General features: G+C 43.5%; 1 protein-coding gene across 21 annotated transcripts in view; it reads left to right on the top strand.

Moving 5' to 3' along the window:
• The window catches only part of BTRC (beta-transducin repeat containing E3 ubiquitin protein ligase), a 118,193-nt gene that overhangs the window by 67,830 nt on the left and 32,560 nt on the right, over positions 1 to 17,803 (top strand). Inside the window, exon 1 of one of the 21 annotated variants that reach the window (XM_013103081.4) lies at positions 16,531 to 16,605. The exons of the other annotated variants lie outside the window; for them this stretch is intronic. Coding sequence (XP_012958535.1) covers positions 16,546 to 16,605 — 60 coding nt within the window. The 5' untranslated portion in view covers positions 16,531 to 16,545. Of the gene's footprint in view, positions 1 to 16,530; positions 16,606 to 17,803 lie in introns of those variants that run through there. 21 annotated transcript variants of the gene reach the window in all.

Genomic DNA, 17,803 nt, shown 5'->3' with positions numbered 1-17,803 from the left:
GGCAGCACAGCTGCACAATGCTGGGCATGTTTTCGGCGAGGGGGAGGAAAAACACGGGTTTTAAATTACCCCTTCTGTGCTCCCTGTACACCGGCAGTGTGTCTTCATTCGAAACCCCTTAAAAGATCTTAATAAACAGCCGCATCCAGGTTAATATTGCAAACGTGGCTGTTACTAATGAGTAGTTTAGAAGTAGGTCCTTTCGGGGGTCATTTAGGAAAATGTTGATCACTGTGTAAAAAAAAAACAACAGAAGAGAGAGAGGCAGGGTTTGGTGTTGGATTTAAAGTTTCACTGCATCAAGGAAAGAAGAGGAGGGAGACGGATAAAATTAGAGTAAGGGACTGCCTGTTTTATTACTCCCCTCCTTATTTAGTATATGTTTGAAATAAGATTCCTTGGCATATATTTGAAACGAGACTCCCCAGTTAAAAATACTGTGCATGCCATGTGTCTTTCAGCAGCAAAAAAGAGGAGAGATCAGATACTGCGTTGCTTTCCCGACTCCTTTTTTGTTTTTTTTTATTTATTGTTTGGCTTGTTTTTTTTTGCCCCAATATTTTTCAGTTTATTCACTTACCACCAAATTATAATTTGAGAGGTGTGGCAGCTGGGTTTGCCGAGAAGATTGACTCGATTGTTTGGTTGTTTGTTTGTTTTGTTTTTTTTTCCTAGAGGTTTGATAAAATAGCAGTTTTCACAGGTATAGTCTAAAATCTTAAATGGTAATTACTGACTGTCGGATCTGAACAGCAGTCTTTCAAAAACTGGTATTTCTGTAAAGGCAAAAAATAATTTTGGGGGGGAAGAGTGACTTCAGGGGGTGACTTCTGGGAAGGAAAATCAGAAATGCTGTGAAATAGAGTTCATGCTTGCAGTGCAGAGGAATCCAGCTGCTTCTGATTAACGTGGTTCTTGGTCTTCCTTCCTTGCTCTCTGCGTTGGTTTTCAGGCATCACCTCTCTCCTTCCCTGTAATTGCCCAAGAAGTTTTAATGGTTGAAGACCGAGGCTCTGTCACAGTGCACGCAGCGCCTGTGCTGCTTTTCGTTCATTTTTCCCATCAGGATGCTCGTGCAGGCTGCCTGCCCTTCTAGGTATCCCTCTTCTGACACTGAAAAGCCAGCAAAACCTTTTCAGCTGGTGAGAGAAGCCCAAAGCCGGCGTACTGCACCCAGCTAGGTGTGCGGGCTGTGCCTGGGGCTCCCCTGCAAGCGTTTGCTCAGCCACCAACTTCACGTTGCTAACTCGTAGGTAGGGAGCAGGACAGCAGATGTGCTGGGAAGCAGGGCTCGGGTGGGTTTTTTATTCCTTAATTCCAGGCAGAGCTCCCCATCTTCGGTTAGCGTAGTGTTTTGATCTGTGTTACAGTGATGGAACCACTCCCCTTCCCCTCCTATAACACCTGGGGGAGGTTTGTGAGAATTTGGTGATGTCCCCCTGGTTTTTATAGCTCGAACGACATCTCTGCAAAAAGTTATCCTGATAAATCACGGGCCCTTTGCACTATCTAAACCAATTGCATTCGTGGTATAATCCGTAGTGTGGCTTACCCTTTTGGCTTAAAGTTGTCTAATATTTTGCTTTATAAGAATCCGTTTCAGTTGTCTGTAACTGTGCTACTATTTAACCCTTTGAGGTAAAATTTTATTTCCAGCTCAATCTGCTTCCCCCGCTCCCCGCAGCCCGAGGCAAAAATAAAGTTTGCTGTGGGATGAACAGGATTCACTTAACGAACAGCTGCTCGATGTTTTATTTTATTCATGTTGTTTGCTCGGTGCCCCAGGCTGTATTTATTGCGTGCCTTTCAAGCCCTGGTCGGAATATGGAAATAGGAACTTCCTCCTGGGGCTTTCCCTGTAGTCTGAGTGCTTCACAAGCCTTAATTAATCCTTCCAGTCTTTCTTGGGACGAGGGCTGGACTCGTAGCATCCCTTTCCATGGAGAAGTTCTGAAGTTCTCTTACAACTGAAATCCAGGAATGAAGCACTTTATTTATAATAAGCAACCAGGCCTCACGGGAGGCATATTAGATGAGGAATTACGGCTCCAGATTTGGAGGCATCTTTTGGCTTTGTCACATTCTGCTTTTCCATCTCAGCCCTTCTGTCCGTGGAACGGGATAACGCTGCTTAACGTTTCCTTGCTGGATGTGTGGGGATCTGGAAACGTGATACCAGCAGAAGCGTGTTTTGTACGTGAGCATTACGAGTGTTTACATACACCTCATGCTGATTTGAGCTCCGCTCCTTTGGCACTTTCTCTCTTCCCCAGGTCTGCCTGCATTTTGGGAAGTGTTAGACACATCTTGGGAAGCTGGTGCCTCCCAGCCACCAATGGTTGCAGTCAGGTTTGCAAACAGATTCAATCCTCATCGGAGGCAATGGCAATGTCTAACAAAAAGTGAACACTTTGTAAACCAAACATTTCTTCTTGTTGCATAAAACACCGAAAGATGACAAAGCTTTTTTTTTTTTTTTCTTCCCCTCTTTTAATAAAACATAAAGTCAGGAAAATATTCTGCAGCTGCTTAAATCAATTTGTCAGCTCCCTAAGAGATTCCCTCGTGGGCTGGAAGCAAATGGCAAATTCCTGCCCAAAAGTAATCTCACTGCGAGAGAATACCAGGGGAGAGGCGATGTGTTGCACAATTCCCAGCCTCCTGACACCTTAAGTATGGAGCCGCCACCGTGACTCTGTAATGGGATGTCCCAGCATGGGGTATAATATCAGAAACAGTGTAAATATGCCACGTGTGAGATAATAGGCAGCCTACAGGCCGCTGGTGCTTACATACGTGTTAAAATGAACATACAGCAAATCTTAATTCTTTATTAGCCTAATGTGATCTGTTTTGTTTTTTTTCTAGTTTCTGGTTAGGTTTTGTAACTGGTTGATTTTACCAGCAGTAGAAGTTCTTGGTGGTTTTTAGAACCCTATTTTCTGTTAATTTCATTTAAAATGTTCTGTGTATTTTTTCGCATCCGGCTCTCTATGTTTTGCATTTTCTCGGTGCAGTTTTCCAGCCTATCTCTTCCCACCCCTCTGCTCTCCCTGCTCTGTCCCCTCCTCAGCTGAGACCTGCTTCCAGCCTGGGGGAAGAAGCCCTTCTCTGGGGTGCTTTTCTCCTTTGTTGCCTGATTATTCTAGAGCTTTTCTCTACCGTATTTCACGATCAGAGCTATGTGTAGAGTGTTGCTGCTTACTGCCTTCTGCCTGAGGCTCAGTCAGCTTAGAGAACGTTCCTGGAAGCCTGCAACACCCTGAGAAGTAGCTGCAGAGCATCGCAGGAGGAAAGGAGTGGCTTAGCCAGGATCAGATGGAAGCCCGAGGAAAGACAGGAGTAGAAGTTGCCCTCTGGCTCTGCTGACAGCCTAGTCATGTGTTTTAACAGCAAGTTCTCCTTTCCCAGAGGTATGTGCTCAATTTCTGGACTTCCCCTGGTTTTCATCACAAGTTCGGTAACCATCGTCTCTCTTCTTCAAACTCTTTCTGAAATACTCATCTGACTATAACTTCCTGAGCATCAGGACCAACCTAGAAGGGAACCCCACAGATCAATGTGCCTGCTGTAAGGCTGGCAGTGATCCGAGGCCACCACAAAGGCTTTGGTGTACAGCCAGGTTCTCAAACAGTGCTGTGCGTGCCCTGAGCACAATACAGCCCCATTGGCTTCCCTGATCCAAAGAGACCCTTACCTCTGCAGAGAAGAAGCTTTCATCTTTGACCAAGCTACCAGAAGCTCTGCACAAACTCTTGCAGGGCATGCTGCAGGGCAGAAGGAAGATAGATGCCTATCGATCATGTGCTGCTAGTTGACGAGCCAGCCTGGTTTGGATCTGATAAAGAAAATCATTAAGTAATTAGAGCCTGTACTGGAAGAAATTTTCACAGAACTCTTCCCTCTCTCTCCCTCTGCCCTGTAGCTTTCAAAGAGCTCCCACAGCCTCAGTAAACACATTGCTAGAAACAAACACTCTGGAAAGCAGGCACACACCAGAGCATGGTTAAGTAACAAAAGTTCCCAAAACCTTTCACCTAAAATGGCCCCAAGCAAGATGGTAGACTTCCATGGATCCCATACCCATGCACTTTCTAGGATATTACATGCTTTGTCCAACACAAAAGCCTCTCTGGATACTGTTCATGAAAACTGTTTTTATTCTGTATTAGAATTTTTCCTACCTCCATCTAAACTCTCTCTGTGTTTTGCTTATTGAAGTTATCCATTTCTTTCTGTGCTCTGCAAGGACTGGCAAACTTTCCGCTTGCTGTTGACAGAACGTTAGCAACATTTTCTTTGCAATTTCTTTCTATTTTTAACAAAATAGGTTAAACTGGGTTACAGTCTTCAGACTCAGAAGATTTTGTTGTGTTTGAAAAAGTAATGGTAAGGTTCGTGTATCTAAATCAATATTACCATTCCCCAGAAATCCTTCCTCACCTAAAAATTATAGTAGAATCTTTTTTTTATAGGCAAAACACATTAAAGTTCAAAAGAGACAAAGTTTTTACATGATTTTAACCGTCCCCCTTTTCCATATAAACAGTGTGAGTCACCATGTGATGCAGGGTAACTTTGTTTCTCGAGTTATGCAATGTGGTATCTGTTCTATCAAATGTATGTACATTAAACTTTTATGAATAATGTAAAAACACAAGGAGAACATTTGTTTAGAGACAAATCATTTAGTGAGTTCAGCTATTAAGTTTTTAATAGGCAGTTATTCATAAACTATTACAGAATATAATTTCTCTTTAGAGAGATTAAAAAACTTTACCTCTACTAATGAAATCAATACATGTATTAAAGTGCTGATCCCTAAACCATACCTTGTTCCCATGGAAGGGGGACAGAGAAATGTGAACTCTGAGGTTGCGTGGATAAGTTACAGGTCAGGAAAGTCTGCAGTCTCATCTCCAATGCTGTTTAAGAGAATAAAACAGTTTTAACTGGAGAACTTGATGTCTTACCTTCAGTTTACTTCCAAATACAAAATTGTCTGTACCTTCATTTCTGACCATTTGTCACCACAGTAACTTCTTTGCATCAAGTAATGCCAGTTAGAATCCCTTCTGATCTGAAAGACCAGGTCCACAGGCTTCAGATCCTGTCCTTGGCTGGGGTCACATTTACCTTCAGCGCTTCCTGATATTAAATTAAAGAATTTTTCATCGTATTTGGGACCTGAGGTGACTCAGTGTAAGTAGTCTGGAGGTCAGATGCTGGCCTGCATCATTCTGTCTCTTGCAGCAGATCACCAGCAGCTGACAGGCCAAGTCGTGATCCTGCTAGTGGTAAGAATGGATTTGGAGTCCTACTGGGCTCTAGCTGGTACCTGTCTGAGTTTCTGCTCTTTGTGGTTCCAACAATCATCATGAAATGCCTGAAAGTGTGTGCCAGATAGCCATTGCATGGATAGCTGATCAGTTAAAGGCACAAGCTAGCAAAAGCTAGCAGCAAAGTTGCATCTTTTCTTCTAGTTATAGAGACAATAGATGATTATCCCTGGAGACAGTAGAGTTCATAGTCACTACAAGTGATCGTCCAGCAGGTCACAGCCTGTCTGGTCGGTGATAAGAGACTTGAGATAACTCCTCCCTGCTCCTCCAGCAATAGTGCATACACATCAGGGACTCTGAGGTCACTTGCTTTACCACCTGCCAGATCCCATCTTCATCTAACATCCAAACATTACGTGAACGAGCAGCTTAAAGGTTTGCCCCAGTTCCTATGGGAGTTTACCTGGAGGCAGTGAAAGTACGAAATGAGATCTTCTCTGCTCCTATGTAATACCTATGTTATAAATGCTCTAGAGACTAGCAGGGATATCCTGTCGAACCAAGCAGACACAGTGAGGATAGCCTCAGGGCAAACTGGGGTTACCTACAAATCTCCTGGAGCTGAGACAGATGGGTAGAAACATAGCAGAATAAATAGTGTTCCTGTGTGTCATGTGGAACTCAGCAGCTCGGTACCTCGTGTACCTCAGCACCTCGTGGTGTAGGTTGGACACGTCATAAATCTCAGGTATGCTCAAGCTCAGATTGAAAATTGACAGCTCTTTTTCTGGCTGATGGAGTGGCCCATCATCCACGAGAGAGGAATCAATATACCTTTGTATATTTAATAGAGTGGAGTCCTCAGTCCCGTTTATGTTCTCTGCTCATTGAAGGTCAGTTTGCTCAATTACCAGTCAACAAGTTGGCATCTGTGCTGTCTCAGGTGTTCTCTGAGCTACAAGGTGGTGAATGACCTCTTGCAGAACAGGTTGCTTCCTGGCTTGTACCATTCTACCTGCTGGGACCTTTCAGGTCACTGGTTCCAGCCCCTTGCTTTTGCAGGTACTGTGTTGTCCCTCTGGTGAATTTTGAGTTTCCTCTTACAACCAGTTAAAGCTTGACTTGAGGACTTTTTCCATTCTGTTTCCATCAGAAGATCATTCCAGAACCTGGTTGTTCTAAAGACTGGAAATCTTCTCTGAGTTTCCAAGCTAGCTTCTTCATACTGAGACTGTAGCATTGCTGTTTGTGCTTGTTTCTTCCTTTTCTATTAATAGGCTCTTCCCTTTTTGGTGTTCTTCCAATATATGTATGTGTTTATCCTATATATGTGTAGGGAGCAGTCATGCCCTCTTTGTATTTATTTTATTAGGATAAATTGAATAGGAGTGGCTTAATTTAAGAAAGAAAGAAGAGGAACAGTGAAGATATTTGAGCATTTGTTTCTTGGAGGAATTAATTTGTTGTTTTCCTGATCACACTCTCTACAAACACTATTTAATAATTGTCCTAAACTTTACCGCATCAATTAGCGCTCGCTTTCATGTACATGCAAAGATCTGCTTCTGGCTGATGTGAATTTATAGCTTAACTGTCATGTTAAGGCAGGGACACAACCTTCAGTTCTTCTGAAGGGAAAAGTAAGCTTGGGCAAACAACTGCATGCTGCTTCTTGTTATTGTCTGGTGTTCTGGTCCCTGAGTTCTCCCAGAACATCGCTCTGCCCTTCGCAGCATTCAGCACGCACTACTGTTCGGCTGGGTCAGATCTCACCAGTAGTTACTGCCACTAATTGGCAAATTTTTAAATCCAGAGTTTTCTCGGTGGGAACCTAGAATGGGAAATAACTCACGTTGCGCAGTGAAACAAATTGTTCCATATTTGCCTTCATGTATATTTAACACAATTTATAATTTACAAAAAGGGGCTCAAATTAGTTCCCCTGTAGAAGCTCATATCCGAGATAACTTCAACGAGGCAGGCAGTCCCTTGTTGCATGTGACTGACGGGCTGAGCTGAGGCTGCAGTTTGGAAAGCCGACTGTATAGATTGCTGAACCTCACTGTTGAGGAAAATTAAAAACGAGCGAGCAGATAATTGCTCTCAGACTTGGAAGTAGCATTCAAAGTAGCCACTATTACTTACCCTGCTGTAATAGTGAATCTTGACAGGGCTGTGTGTGCAACAGGCAAACTTACCTTCATGATAAAGCATGCCCTGAATTTGCGAAAGATTTAACCTTCAGATTTAACTTTCTCATATCCATAACTCTCATATCCATCCTCCACTTGCTGCAGAACACAAAATGAGAGCCTTGCGACAATGGCCGCGAGCTGAGTTGAAGCAGGTGATTATTAAAATATTGCAGCATGGTCTTTTCTGACCCCACTTCTGTCAATTTTTAAACAATAGCTTTTGTGTTCGGAGTCAGTTCCCCTATATAACATTCATCTGGGGGAAAATAAAAGTGAAAAATACTTAGCAGCTACGCTATGAAAAAAATTAGATCGTTAATTAAGTAAGACTTGTAATTTCTCAGCAAAGAAAGCCCTCTTTCTGGCAAGTAAACCTTCCTTGCAAGTCTTTGATTATAGGTAATAAAAATGTTGCTTAATTTATGCCAATTATGTGCAAGTGTTGTTTTCTTTTAAGTCCCTGGATTTCACAGAATTGTGTGATTCTGTCGAATCAGATTATTCTCCTAGCATGTCAATTGAGATCTGCCAGTCCAGGGCTTGATCATCATTTCTAATCTCAGCCAGTTCAGAGGTGGGTTGCAGTGTGAGTTTAGAAGACTCTGATGGTGATTAAGCATTACAGTCAATTAGTTTCTTGTTTGAGACCTGAATTCTGCAATTGGTTCTGGATGTAAATGAAGATATATGTGGAATATAATCATTTGTGGACAGAATCAGCTACAGTTTTGAGACAACCCATGGATTGGAACAAAATCAACAGTTTTTGGGAAAAAAAAAGTAAAACAGTTGGAGGGACAGAATTGAAAGTCAAGATCAGATTTCCAAGCAGGGCCCTTGAATCCTGTATGCTCTCCACTTGCAAAAGCAGAACTGCTCGCATATCTACAGAACTCTTTAAGAATCTGGTATTTGATTGCTGCAAAGAATGAATGATAAAAAAAGCAGTCTTGTGAAGCCCAGAGCTGGAAAGCTTTAAAAAAAATAATTCTCCATAAAGCATCTTTTTAATAGAATTTCAGGTTTTGTTTGTAATAAATGACATCCATCAACATGAGACAACTGTATTTTGGTTTCAGCCAAAACCTAAATACCTTTTTTTTCCAAAAGCCTGGGACATGTAGATGAGCTTTGACCCAAGGTATAGAAGAAGAGAATCGCAGCTTAAGCTGGAAGAGACCTTGGGAGGTCCAACTTCTGCTCGGAGCACAATCAACGTTGAATTCATTACTCCCAATTAATGTCAATGGTTAGGTACCTGCTCCTCCCAAGTTTTGCATACGCAGAACTTCTTACCCTACAGTTCAAGACGCAAGTCTGCCACAGCATCCACAGATCTAGCTAATGCGTGGAGTATTTCATGTGTTTGCAGGAGAAGGGCTACGTTGGGCACTAGCTGCCTCCCCTTTGTTTCCTAAGATAGCACCGAGGACCTCATGAAGGGATGCAAAGGAACACGGGCACAAGAGCAATGGCTGCAAACTGCATCCTAAATGAAGATGGGAGAGATGTGGCTTCTAATATTTAGCGGTGATCAGAGATCTAGAAAGTCCCTGTCCTTGGGCACGCACGTGTAGGAAGATATTGCTGATGCCGTGGCTTGCCACCGTCCTGCCAGCACAACCACGTACCTGTTTCTGAGCAGAACCGAGCCACCATCGTGCGTAGGCGCTGGGGAGAGCAGCTGGACGGCGTTGTGGATCCAGGGAGCTGAGCACTGCCAGCATCGTCAACTGGTCTTGCTTTCACTTCACATGCCCTTCCACTGGCGTTGGACAGGTCAGATAACCGCCTGTAATCCTCTCCTGCCACATGGGAGAGGTGTGGGGAGCGGGAAGGAGTTGCCAGCGCTTTTCTCCAAGTCCTCTTAAGGGGATGAAAGAACCGGCCTCGGATGCCAGCTGTACCACGAGAGGGACGGTCTGGGTGTCAGGGTTTGGGTGCAGCAGCAGGACTGCGTACAGAGAGTTCGGGCCCGGAATGGCAAGGACAGCTGTCAGCTGGGACTGAGGGGCACGGGCAGGTTATGCCAGGAAGTTTGCGTCGTGTTTGTCAGGTGCTTCTGTCATCTCCTCGGCTCTGGTTACTTCTAGGCTTTCTTACTGGGCTTGTCAGAGAAGCGAAAATGTAACTGGGGGTAGCCTAACATCCTATTGTGTTTCTTCGTCTCTGTCACACACTAATATTAAAATTGCAAACTTCTAAAGCCGAGCAATGTTCCGAAGTCCCCTGGTGGTTAAATATTGAAATTGCTGTGGTAAGTAATGGAACTTAACTAAAGTGCACCCTCTCTAGGGCACTCGTGTTCAGGGACTGTACTTGTTTCCACATTTATGTTGGTATCTGGTATCTGCCTGCAGTGGCTCAGTTTGAGAAAATGTAATTTTTTCTCTACACCTGCGAATTTTGAGTTTGCTTTGAGATGCTACAAAAATGATAAGTGCAGCCACATTTTTTTCTAATTGATAATGTCTAGGCCATACCAATTCTTCACAAGTTTTTTTTGTTTATTTTTGTAAGGGTCAAAAGTGTATGCCAGTGCTTGAGGGGAAAGCTTACATTTGTGTGGTGTGGTGTCGTTCAGTGGTACTTGCCCTTACCTTCCACGCAGTGGCCTCCCAGGCCCTTCCCAGCATCAAACCTTGCTTTTTTCTCTGTGTGGCTTGTATTAGGACACATACATTTAACAGAGACTCATGAAATGAAGAGGAGTGACTTGCCTACAGCAACTCAAGAAAGCAGTGGGAGAGTTAGGAATAAAACTTGAAAGACTCGGCTCCTATTTTCCCTTCTCATTTTTCCATTGTACTGCCAGCTTTCAGTTTATCAAGAATTAATAAGTAATAACCTGTGATTAAAAAAGGCCTGACGCTCCTTCTGTCATTAGCTGTTTCTCTGTCTTCAGCATTGTGCAGAACTCAGCAGGGTTACACCTTTTGAGTTTCACTTTAGCTGAGTTACTCAATATTTAATGCTGAAGCAGAAACAGCTAATTCACAACTGGAGGCGAGCTGTCAGCTGCCTTAGGATGTTTGTCAGCTGCAAGGTAGGGTGAGGCAGCAAGACTTTTGTACGCTGGGAAACTTGAAATTTTCAACAACTTTTTCATTTAATTTCTTGCTACATTTCACGTTCTGCCCATGGCTGACATGAAAATCCTTCAACTGCTCTTAAATTACATTTTAAAACAGAGAACAGTTAATTATAGTAATCTGGGTATTTATAATCACTTAGAGAGAGAATTTCTTCTGACACTTGTTTCTCCTGAATTTCAGACAAACTAGCGGGTGTATTCTGAATTATTCATGTGGCAGCAAAAAGCAAAGCAAATAAAAAGTATGGACAACACTACCCAAGAGTGCTTTGGATGAGACCAGATAGTCACATCTTAGCATCTCTGGCTCTTCTGTTCTGAGGGTGCTAGAGGGAGCTCTAACCCCTCGATCAAAGGAGCAGGCTGTGAGTGGTGTGTCTGTCTAGCTTGGTCTCTGGTAATAAATCCTGAATTCTCTTAATATTTAATTTTATTTGGCATCAGAAAGTTGCATATGTTGTTTTTCAGGCGTGATCCCAAATTGCTTTTTCTAGATGAGAAGATGCACGTAGTATATTTTCAACTATACGAATACTAGGCTAAATACAGGCTATTGTGAACTCCCTGAAAATACAGGAAAGAAACGAGATGTATCACTGAAGTGTTTAACAAATAACATACAGTGGTAAAGTCAAATGTTCCCATATACTTGTTTTCACAGAGGACAGCAGTTCTCACCATAGAAAACCTATTTATATTTGAAGGAAAATATATTGAAAACTATTGTAAGGAAAAACTACTTCACTCAGCATGTAAGTGGGTTTCAGATGTTTAGCCAATTATTATAATAGAAATTAAAGGGTTGGTGATTATTAGATAAATTTACAATAGGATGCATCGAGGCAATGAGGCTGGAAGAGATTTATCACATGATTCACTCAACGCTGATTCCACTCTTGATGTGATAGGAAAGTAACACTCCAAAGTGGGATGAAAGGATGCAAAAATACTGGGAGGCTCCCTCCCTCCTTTACTTTGAAGGTTTTTCTGAAAGATTATTGGCAGCTGAGCGGCGAGCCAAGGAGGAATCCCTAGTGCAGTAGGCTGTGACTCGGATTCTGGGCGTGCAATTTGAGTATCAGCTGGTAGGGACCCAGTCTGCTCAGCTGTGAAACTGAATGTGCCTTGCTGAGGAGCTATTAAGGTCCGAGCTGTTTGCTTGGGGTTGCAGAGGATACTGTTTCTCGTCTTTCTTCTCTCATGTACTTTCACTTATCAACAGCGTCTGGCCTAACCCAGCCCTGTGTGATGTGTGAAGACACAGAATTCACTAGAGAATGTCCTTGGTTTCTATTTTTGCTGTCTGTTGCTCAGATAACGAATCTCTTACAGATACCAGTGAAAGAATGGACCAGCCTAGTCTTAAAATAAAAGTCATGTAAAGCTTTAAGCTGGGATGACCACCTGGGGGTCTCCAGTCTGACTGCCTGTTCAGCGGAGGATTGCCTTCAGAGCCAGCCCGATTTGCTCAGGACTTTGTCCACTTGTGCTTTTAAAATCACTCTCTTAACATCCAGAGCTTGTGCCTATTGCCTCTTTTGCTGTCATTATGCACTTCTGCAAAGATTCTGTCTCGCTTTTCTCTGTAACTTCCCCTTAGGTAGTAGAAGACTACAAGGTACCCTCGGCCTTCTCCAGGCCAAACGCATCCCGCTCCTCCAGCAGTATTAGGCATCCATGAATCACTCCAGTTTAGCAAGGTAACATTTGACTGCACGGTTAGCATAACAGCCAGTCTCAAGAGGACACTTATTAGTGGGTGAGAGTTGTGTGATTACCTTGTAGGAGGCTACAAGACAAACCTGTCAAGATTTTGGCTACAATCCACTGGCCAGCCTTGACCCTGACACCGTGTGGGAGTATTTCATGGGCTTCTCCTCTTACAGCTGCCTCTGTGGTGGCTGCTGACAGCAGGAGTGTTGGTATCAGTCAGCGTTAACTCACTAGATGTCCTCTTCTAGACCTAGCTGTGCTGGTGGAAAAGAGCACCACGCAGCCTTCATCTGGCTGCTGCAGGTTGCTGCCCTCCAGGATCTGTCAGCAGAACTGCAGATCTGCTTTCACTTAAGATGAGGTGTTTTAGCTTAGACAGTTTAAATAGCAGGTCTTTGCTAACAAGCTTATTTTGACTGAAATAGGTTAGGCAGTGCTTGTGTGGCCAACTCTGCCAGCAGATCTAAGGAGTACGTTTGTAGTGGGAGTAAGCATCTATGTGACTCTTGCAGTTCTTCTGAAAGCTGCTGCCTTTTTTTTTTTTGTTGCATATCTCTAGTATTCCCTGGAAATATCTAGTGTTCTGCTAGTTGGGAAATGGTATATGACATCCCACGTGTATACATGTATTGATGATTTGCAGTTCTGAATTGCTCGCTTGCTTTGCCTTGGCCAGGTCGTTCAGTGCTCTTGTGCCCTCTCTGTTGGTACAAAGAGCCAAGGAGGAGGCTTATGGAAAATAATACTGCTTGGAGCTGTGCTCTCTTGGTAAACTATCTTGGACGGCTTCTCCTTGATAATAAAAGCTTTACATAAACAGAACTGTAGTGTTTTGAAAATTTCAATAGTATAATTGATAATAATTGCAGGTAATAGATCTCTCAGGTCATTCTCTCCCTCTACTGGGGGGTTGTTCCCAGCGATATTTATTCACAGTTAAGCCATGTTTTGGACCACTCGAGTCCTCCTGCCTGTTCTGGCTACTTTTCTCTCTGAGATAAGGGAGTACTTGGAGCAAAAAGAAAATCAACAGTAACACCCATAAAGAGAAACTTCGCTCAGGCATTAAGTAGATCATGCTTGGGTGTTTTTAAAACAGAAGCAACTGTTCCAGAAAACTTTGAAACTGCTGCTCAGAGCATAGCTTATGCCTTTCCCTGTCATAAACGAGCCCTGTGCTGCTACTGGCCATTACCCGATGACTTTAGTAGACTGGTTCTCCAAGTGATAATGTGCATGTTCCTTCCCTCCATTAGCAGTAATAACATGTAATGGTCCCAGCAGTTCAACGCTGGTTCTGGTAACCATTCTGAGGAAGAAAGCATTTCCTTGGGTGGCTTCCAGGGAAAGTGATTTCTTATTACTGTAGGATCTGCTTTGAAACTTGCGTGCGATCGGTTTGCACCTAATAAAATGTGTGCTCTGAAATTAGCTCTTTAAGAGTGATGATGTCTGCTCCTCCCCGCCCCATATGTCTGGATATGCATTTGGTCAGGGATCTTAGTTTGGGAAAGTAACATATGCCAGTGCTGTGCTGATGCAAGCAGATTTCTCATCAGTGCTTGTTATTTTCAAAGGCAACTTGGAGATAGGGGAGGAGGAGGAGAGGGACTCCCAGTTCACATCTACTGCTGGCATCGGAGAAATTTTATTTTGGAGGTTTTTACCAGCACTTAAAATCTAGATGGGAGACCTATATCAAAGGAAAGTTTACAGTAAGAGCTAGGAGATTCCAGGCAATTAAACTTTATTAGGCTGTCTGAAACATTAAGTATTAGCTTAAAAGAATAGTTTTTTAATCTCCTCTCCCTGTTGCTGTTTACTGTGGAGCAGTGTAGGAGGGGAGCAGCTTCTCCAGCAGGGTGTTATTGCTGCTCTTTATATAGCAGGTGTGTAAGCACCCATGGCTCAGTCCTACCTCCCCAGTCCCCGGAGAGACTCAGAGCATTACTTCTCCAGTGTCTGCAGCTTTCTCCGGCCCTAAAACAAAGCAGCCATCTCCCTTTCTTCGTGTCTGAGGTAATAGCCTTAGCCAGGTGCCCTCCAGGCTAACACCATATCATAGGTACTTAGATGGTACCTCTGAAAACTATTGGCCCCCCAGGATTTCAGAAAGTGCAGAAGGTTGGGCTGCTATGTCCAGCGTAATTCCAGTGATCTTTCATCTAGATGTGTCCTTTCTTATCAAAGTTTTTTTTTCTGCAGTGTGATTAGAAACCAGATGTGGGCAAGCAGCTGAAAGCCACAGACAGGCAGAACTGCAAGTTCCTTGAGTAACCAGGGGGCTGTTAATTTCAGTATGAGCTTGTATTTTGAATTTTTCTCTTGAAAATAAATAGTAATGACGCCGTGGTTTCTTTCATGGTGCTTTCTTTTGACTCTCAGATGTGATTGATGATCATCTGCTTCTGGGTTATGTTCGTTTTTCAGAATGTTTCAGTGAGCTTTGCAGCGTGGAAACTAATTCAGTACTGAGCGAGTAAGTCCATATATGTGCTAAACCCATGGTTAACCTCACAGAGTCTGTTATGTGAGATGGAGGCAGGCAGAAATGGGTAGATTCTAAACCGAGCTTTTAAAATAAAAGTAAATGGAGTGAGTTGTTTAATGACCTAGCATTGTAGCTTTTCTGTCAAGTCAAACATCAGAAAAGCAGGTTTACTCTGCAAGGGAGAAAAATGAGAAGCCGGCTACCCTTCTCGTGTCATTCAGGTGCTGTGGCTCGTGAGATCCTGCTCTTTATGGTGAGACACCCGCTCGTCACCCCCGAATCTCAAAGCGAGGGAGCTCTTGGATGGGAAGTTGCCGTTAAGGAGCTATAAATGACTTCCAGCCTCTTTGCTTCTCCTTGGCAGACTGGGAATCAATTCTGCGGCATTTGGTAATTACAAGCCTAAAAAGGAAGAAGCCAGCCATAGAAATTGAACCTGTGTCCTGTTAATTACGCCGTTACTGCCTCTAGGCCATGCAAACAGCCCCCTTTCAACAGGACTCTGAAATACTAGCTCGGCCCTGTAGTATGGAGGGCTGGCATACGGTCCCAGCTCCATTTCAGCCTTTTTATCATCTTGCTACGTTGGAGTGGTATCGAGTGGTGTTTCATCCCGGGCAGGAGCAAGCAGGTTCATGGCCACACAAGTAGCTTTGGGGAAGCGAGCCGTGCCGGCGTTCCCCGTCTGAGCGTGGCTTTTCAGGCATCAAACCGAAACATCTCGCTGCCACCCTCGTACCTTTTAATCCCTCCGCTTTTCCCACACAGCTTCAAAATTCCTGAGCTTTGTTTGTGCTGCTGCTGAAACAACTAGTTTCGTGTTTGGATTCACTGTTGGTTTCTTAATGCGGTTAATCCTGAGGAATATTCAGGATACATACACAAGCGTGGCTTTGCTTTCATTGTCAAGTTACCATCTCCCCCCACTCCGGACATACACCTCCACGGTACCTTTCTTTGTCATCCAATCGCTCGTTTTTTCCCCCCGTGTCTTTTATCTTGTGAGTAAAGTTTGAGCAGTACGCAGAAAGTTAACTGCCTGGAGTCTTTTAAATATAAGTAACACGCACCCAGTAATAAGCTGTCGGTTGTTTTTTTGCTGCCTGCAAAGAAACATAAACACAGCGCTCATTTCTGGCAGGTTTTTACTGTCAGAGTTTCTCCTATTATATTTATCTTACAATTTGCCAGGGGGTGAAGTTATTAAGTTTTAGCAGCAGCCATCGATCAAGTTCACAAGTTAACACGATAAAGGCTCTGTGCCGCTCCGATCCGGGAAAATGATGATCCTCACTCGGTAATTAACTAAATGAGAAAGTTAAATCTTACTTGAGAGCTGGGAGAGATGAAAGAGAGGTGTTTGTCAGTTTCTCAGTGGAAATTAGAAGCAGTTTTCTGCAATTCCCTAAGCTGCTGCTCTGTCATATTTTACATAAGCAGTGGGAAAACGTCTTGTAATTAGTGCTGTCATGGAGGATTTTTTTTGCTGAAGGATGTTGGAATAATTCATTAGATTATCAAGAAAGGCTTGTGTCCTGAAATGATTAGCACAGTGAAATTTAAACCATTAACGATAACAAGTTTAGAGCTTGCTGCAGTGCAGAGGCACCCGGGGTATGTCTGTGCCTATTTCAATCATTTCTTATAATTAAACATTATGTCCTCTTTTTTCCTCCCCTTCACTAAGACCCATCCAAAATTCCTGTTAAGGTGGCTCTGTCTAGATCAGTGACTTAACCACGACTGGCAGTGCAAGCAGCTGGAGGTGAAATGCTGCAGCTGCAAATAAGCCAAAGAAGACATCTACCTGGGTCGGAGCCCGCAGCCCCAGTGAGTACGGGGAAGAAGGGAGGAAACCCAGTTTGACCTGCTGGTACTGGGTTGTCGGGGGAACTCCCTTCATTTCATCTGGAAAGAAGCTCAGTGAGAAATTTATGGTAGTGACCAAAGCTTTCACTCTTTGTAGAGCTCCAGCGTGATGTCTGGAAGGTTCAGCAAGTCCCAGCCTTGTTGGGATTATTTAAGCCACACATGGTATTGTAGGAAACAGCTTCTGTTTTTCTTAAAAGAGATCTCCTCTTACCATCAAGAAATGTATAATCTGAATTCATCCACACCGTGCAAAGTGCCTTAATAAAACCCTCTGTGATAATTAGAAGATACTGTGGTTTTTAATAAAAAAAATCAAAGTTTTGACCATTAGTATGGGTGGTAATACACTACTTAAGGCCTATGCCATGATCAGAGAATTGTGCTGGTGCTTTTTTTTCCTTTCCTTTGCTTCAGAAGGATTCTTAACCCCCCTACTGAACAAAAACAAAAATAACCTTGGTTGTCATACGTGGGTTACAGCTGTGATATACCACAGCTATTTTGTTTTATATGCAAAGCAGCAGATTTATCCCGGCTTTATTTATCTGTGCTGAAATATGGCACCTTCCTATAGTTGCGAACCATTATTTAGATTAAAGCCCTCTCATATATTAGTCCTCTTCTACTTCACTGGGCATACAAATGTGCTTTGTGTTAAATGTAGCCATTTGGAGAAATGGTCTTGTAATTATGGGCTGCAATGGAGCATAGTACATAGATCCCTGAGCTAGTACCAACCTGAGGCAGGCAGTCCCCTGGGTTTCCCGGCACGGCCTACTAGCTCGGGCACACCGCTGGAGGAGGACACCTCGGCTGTCCTTGCAGACAAGGTGGCATGTCCAGAGCCACCCTGAGCATCACCAAGCCCTCATTTAACCAGGGGATTGTGAAAGGGAAGCACAAAAAGCTTTCTCTGTTTCAAGCTAGTAGCTTGCTGTGTTGTACCCAAGCTGTCTCCCAGGGCGCCGGCCTACCAGTGCTTCTTCTTCTTTGCCACTATTGGTGGTGAAGCTTATAAAAAGCATAATACGCTTTATATTTACATTCACGTTTGGATGAATTTTGAACCTAGCAGCATGCCTGGCCTGCGGGGCGGTTCTCGCCTCGTCAGGGTAGGCCTGGCTGTGGCACCAGGAGGAGGAGGACCCTGTAGGCC

The sequence above is a fragment of the Anas platyrhynchos genome, chromosome 6 (genome assembly GCF_047663525.1).
Source record: "Anas platyrhynchos isolate ZD024472 breed Pekin duck chromosome 6, IASCAAS_PekinDuck_T2T, whole genome shotgun sequence".
In the NCBI taxonomy this organism is placed as follows: Eukaryota; Metazoa; Chordata; class Aves; order Anseriformes; family Anatidae; genus Anas; species Anas platyrhynchos.
This window is presented reverse-complemented; position numbering and strand designations above follow the sequence as displayed.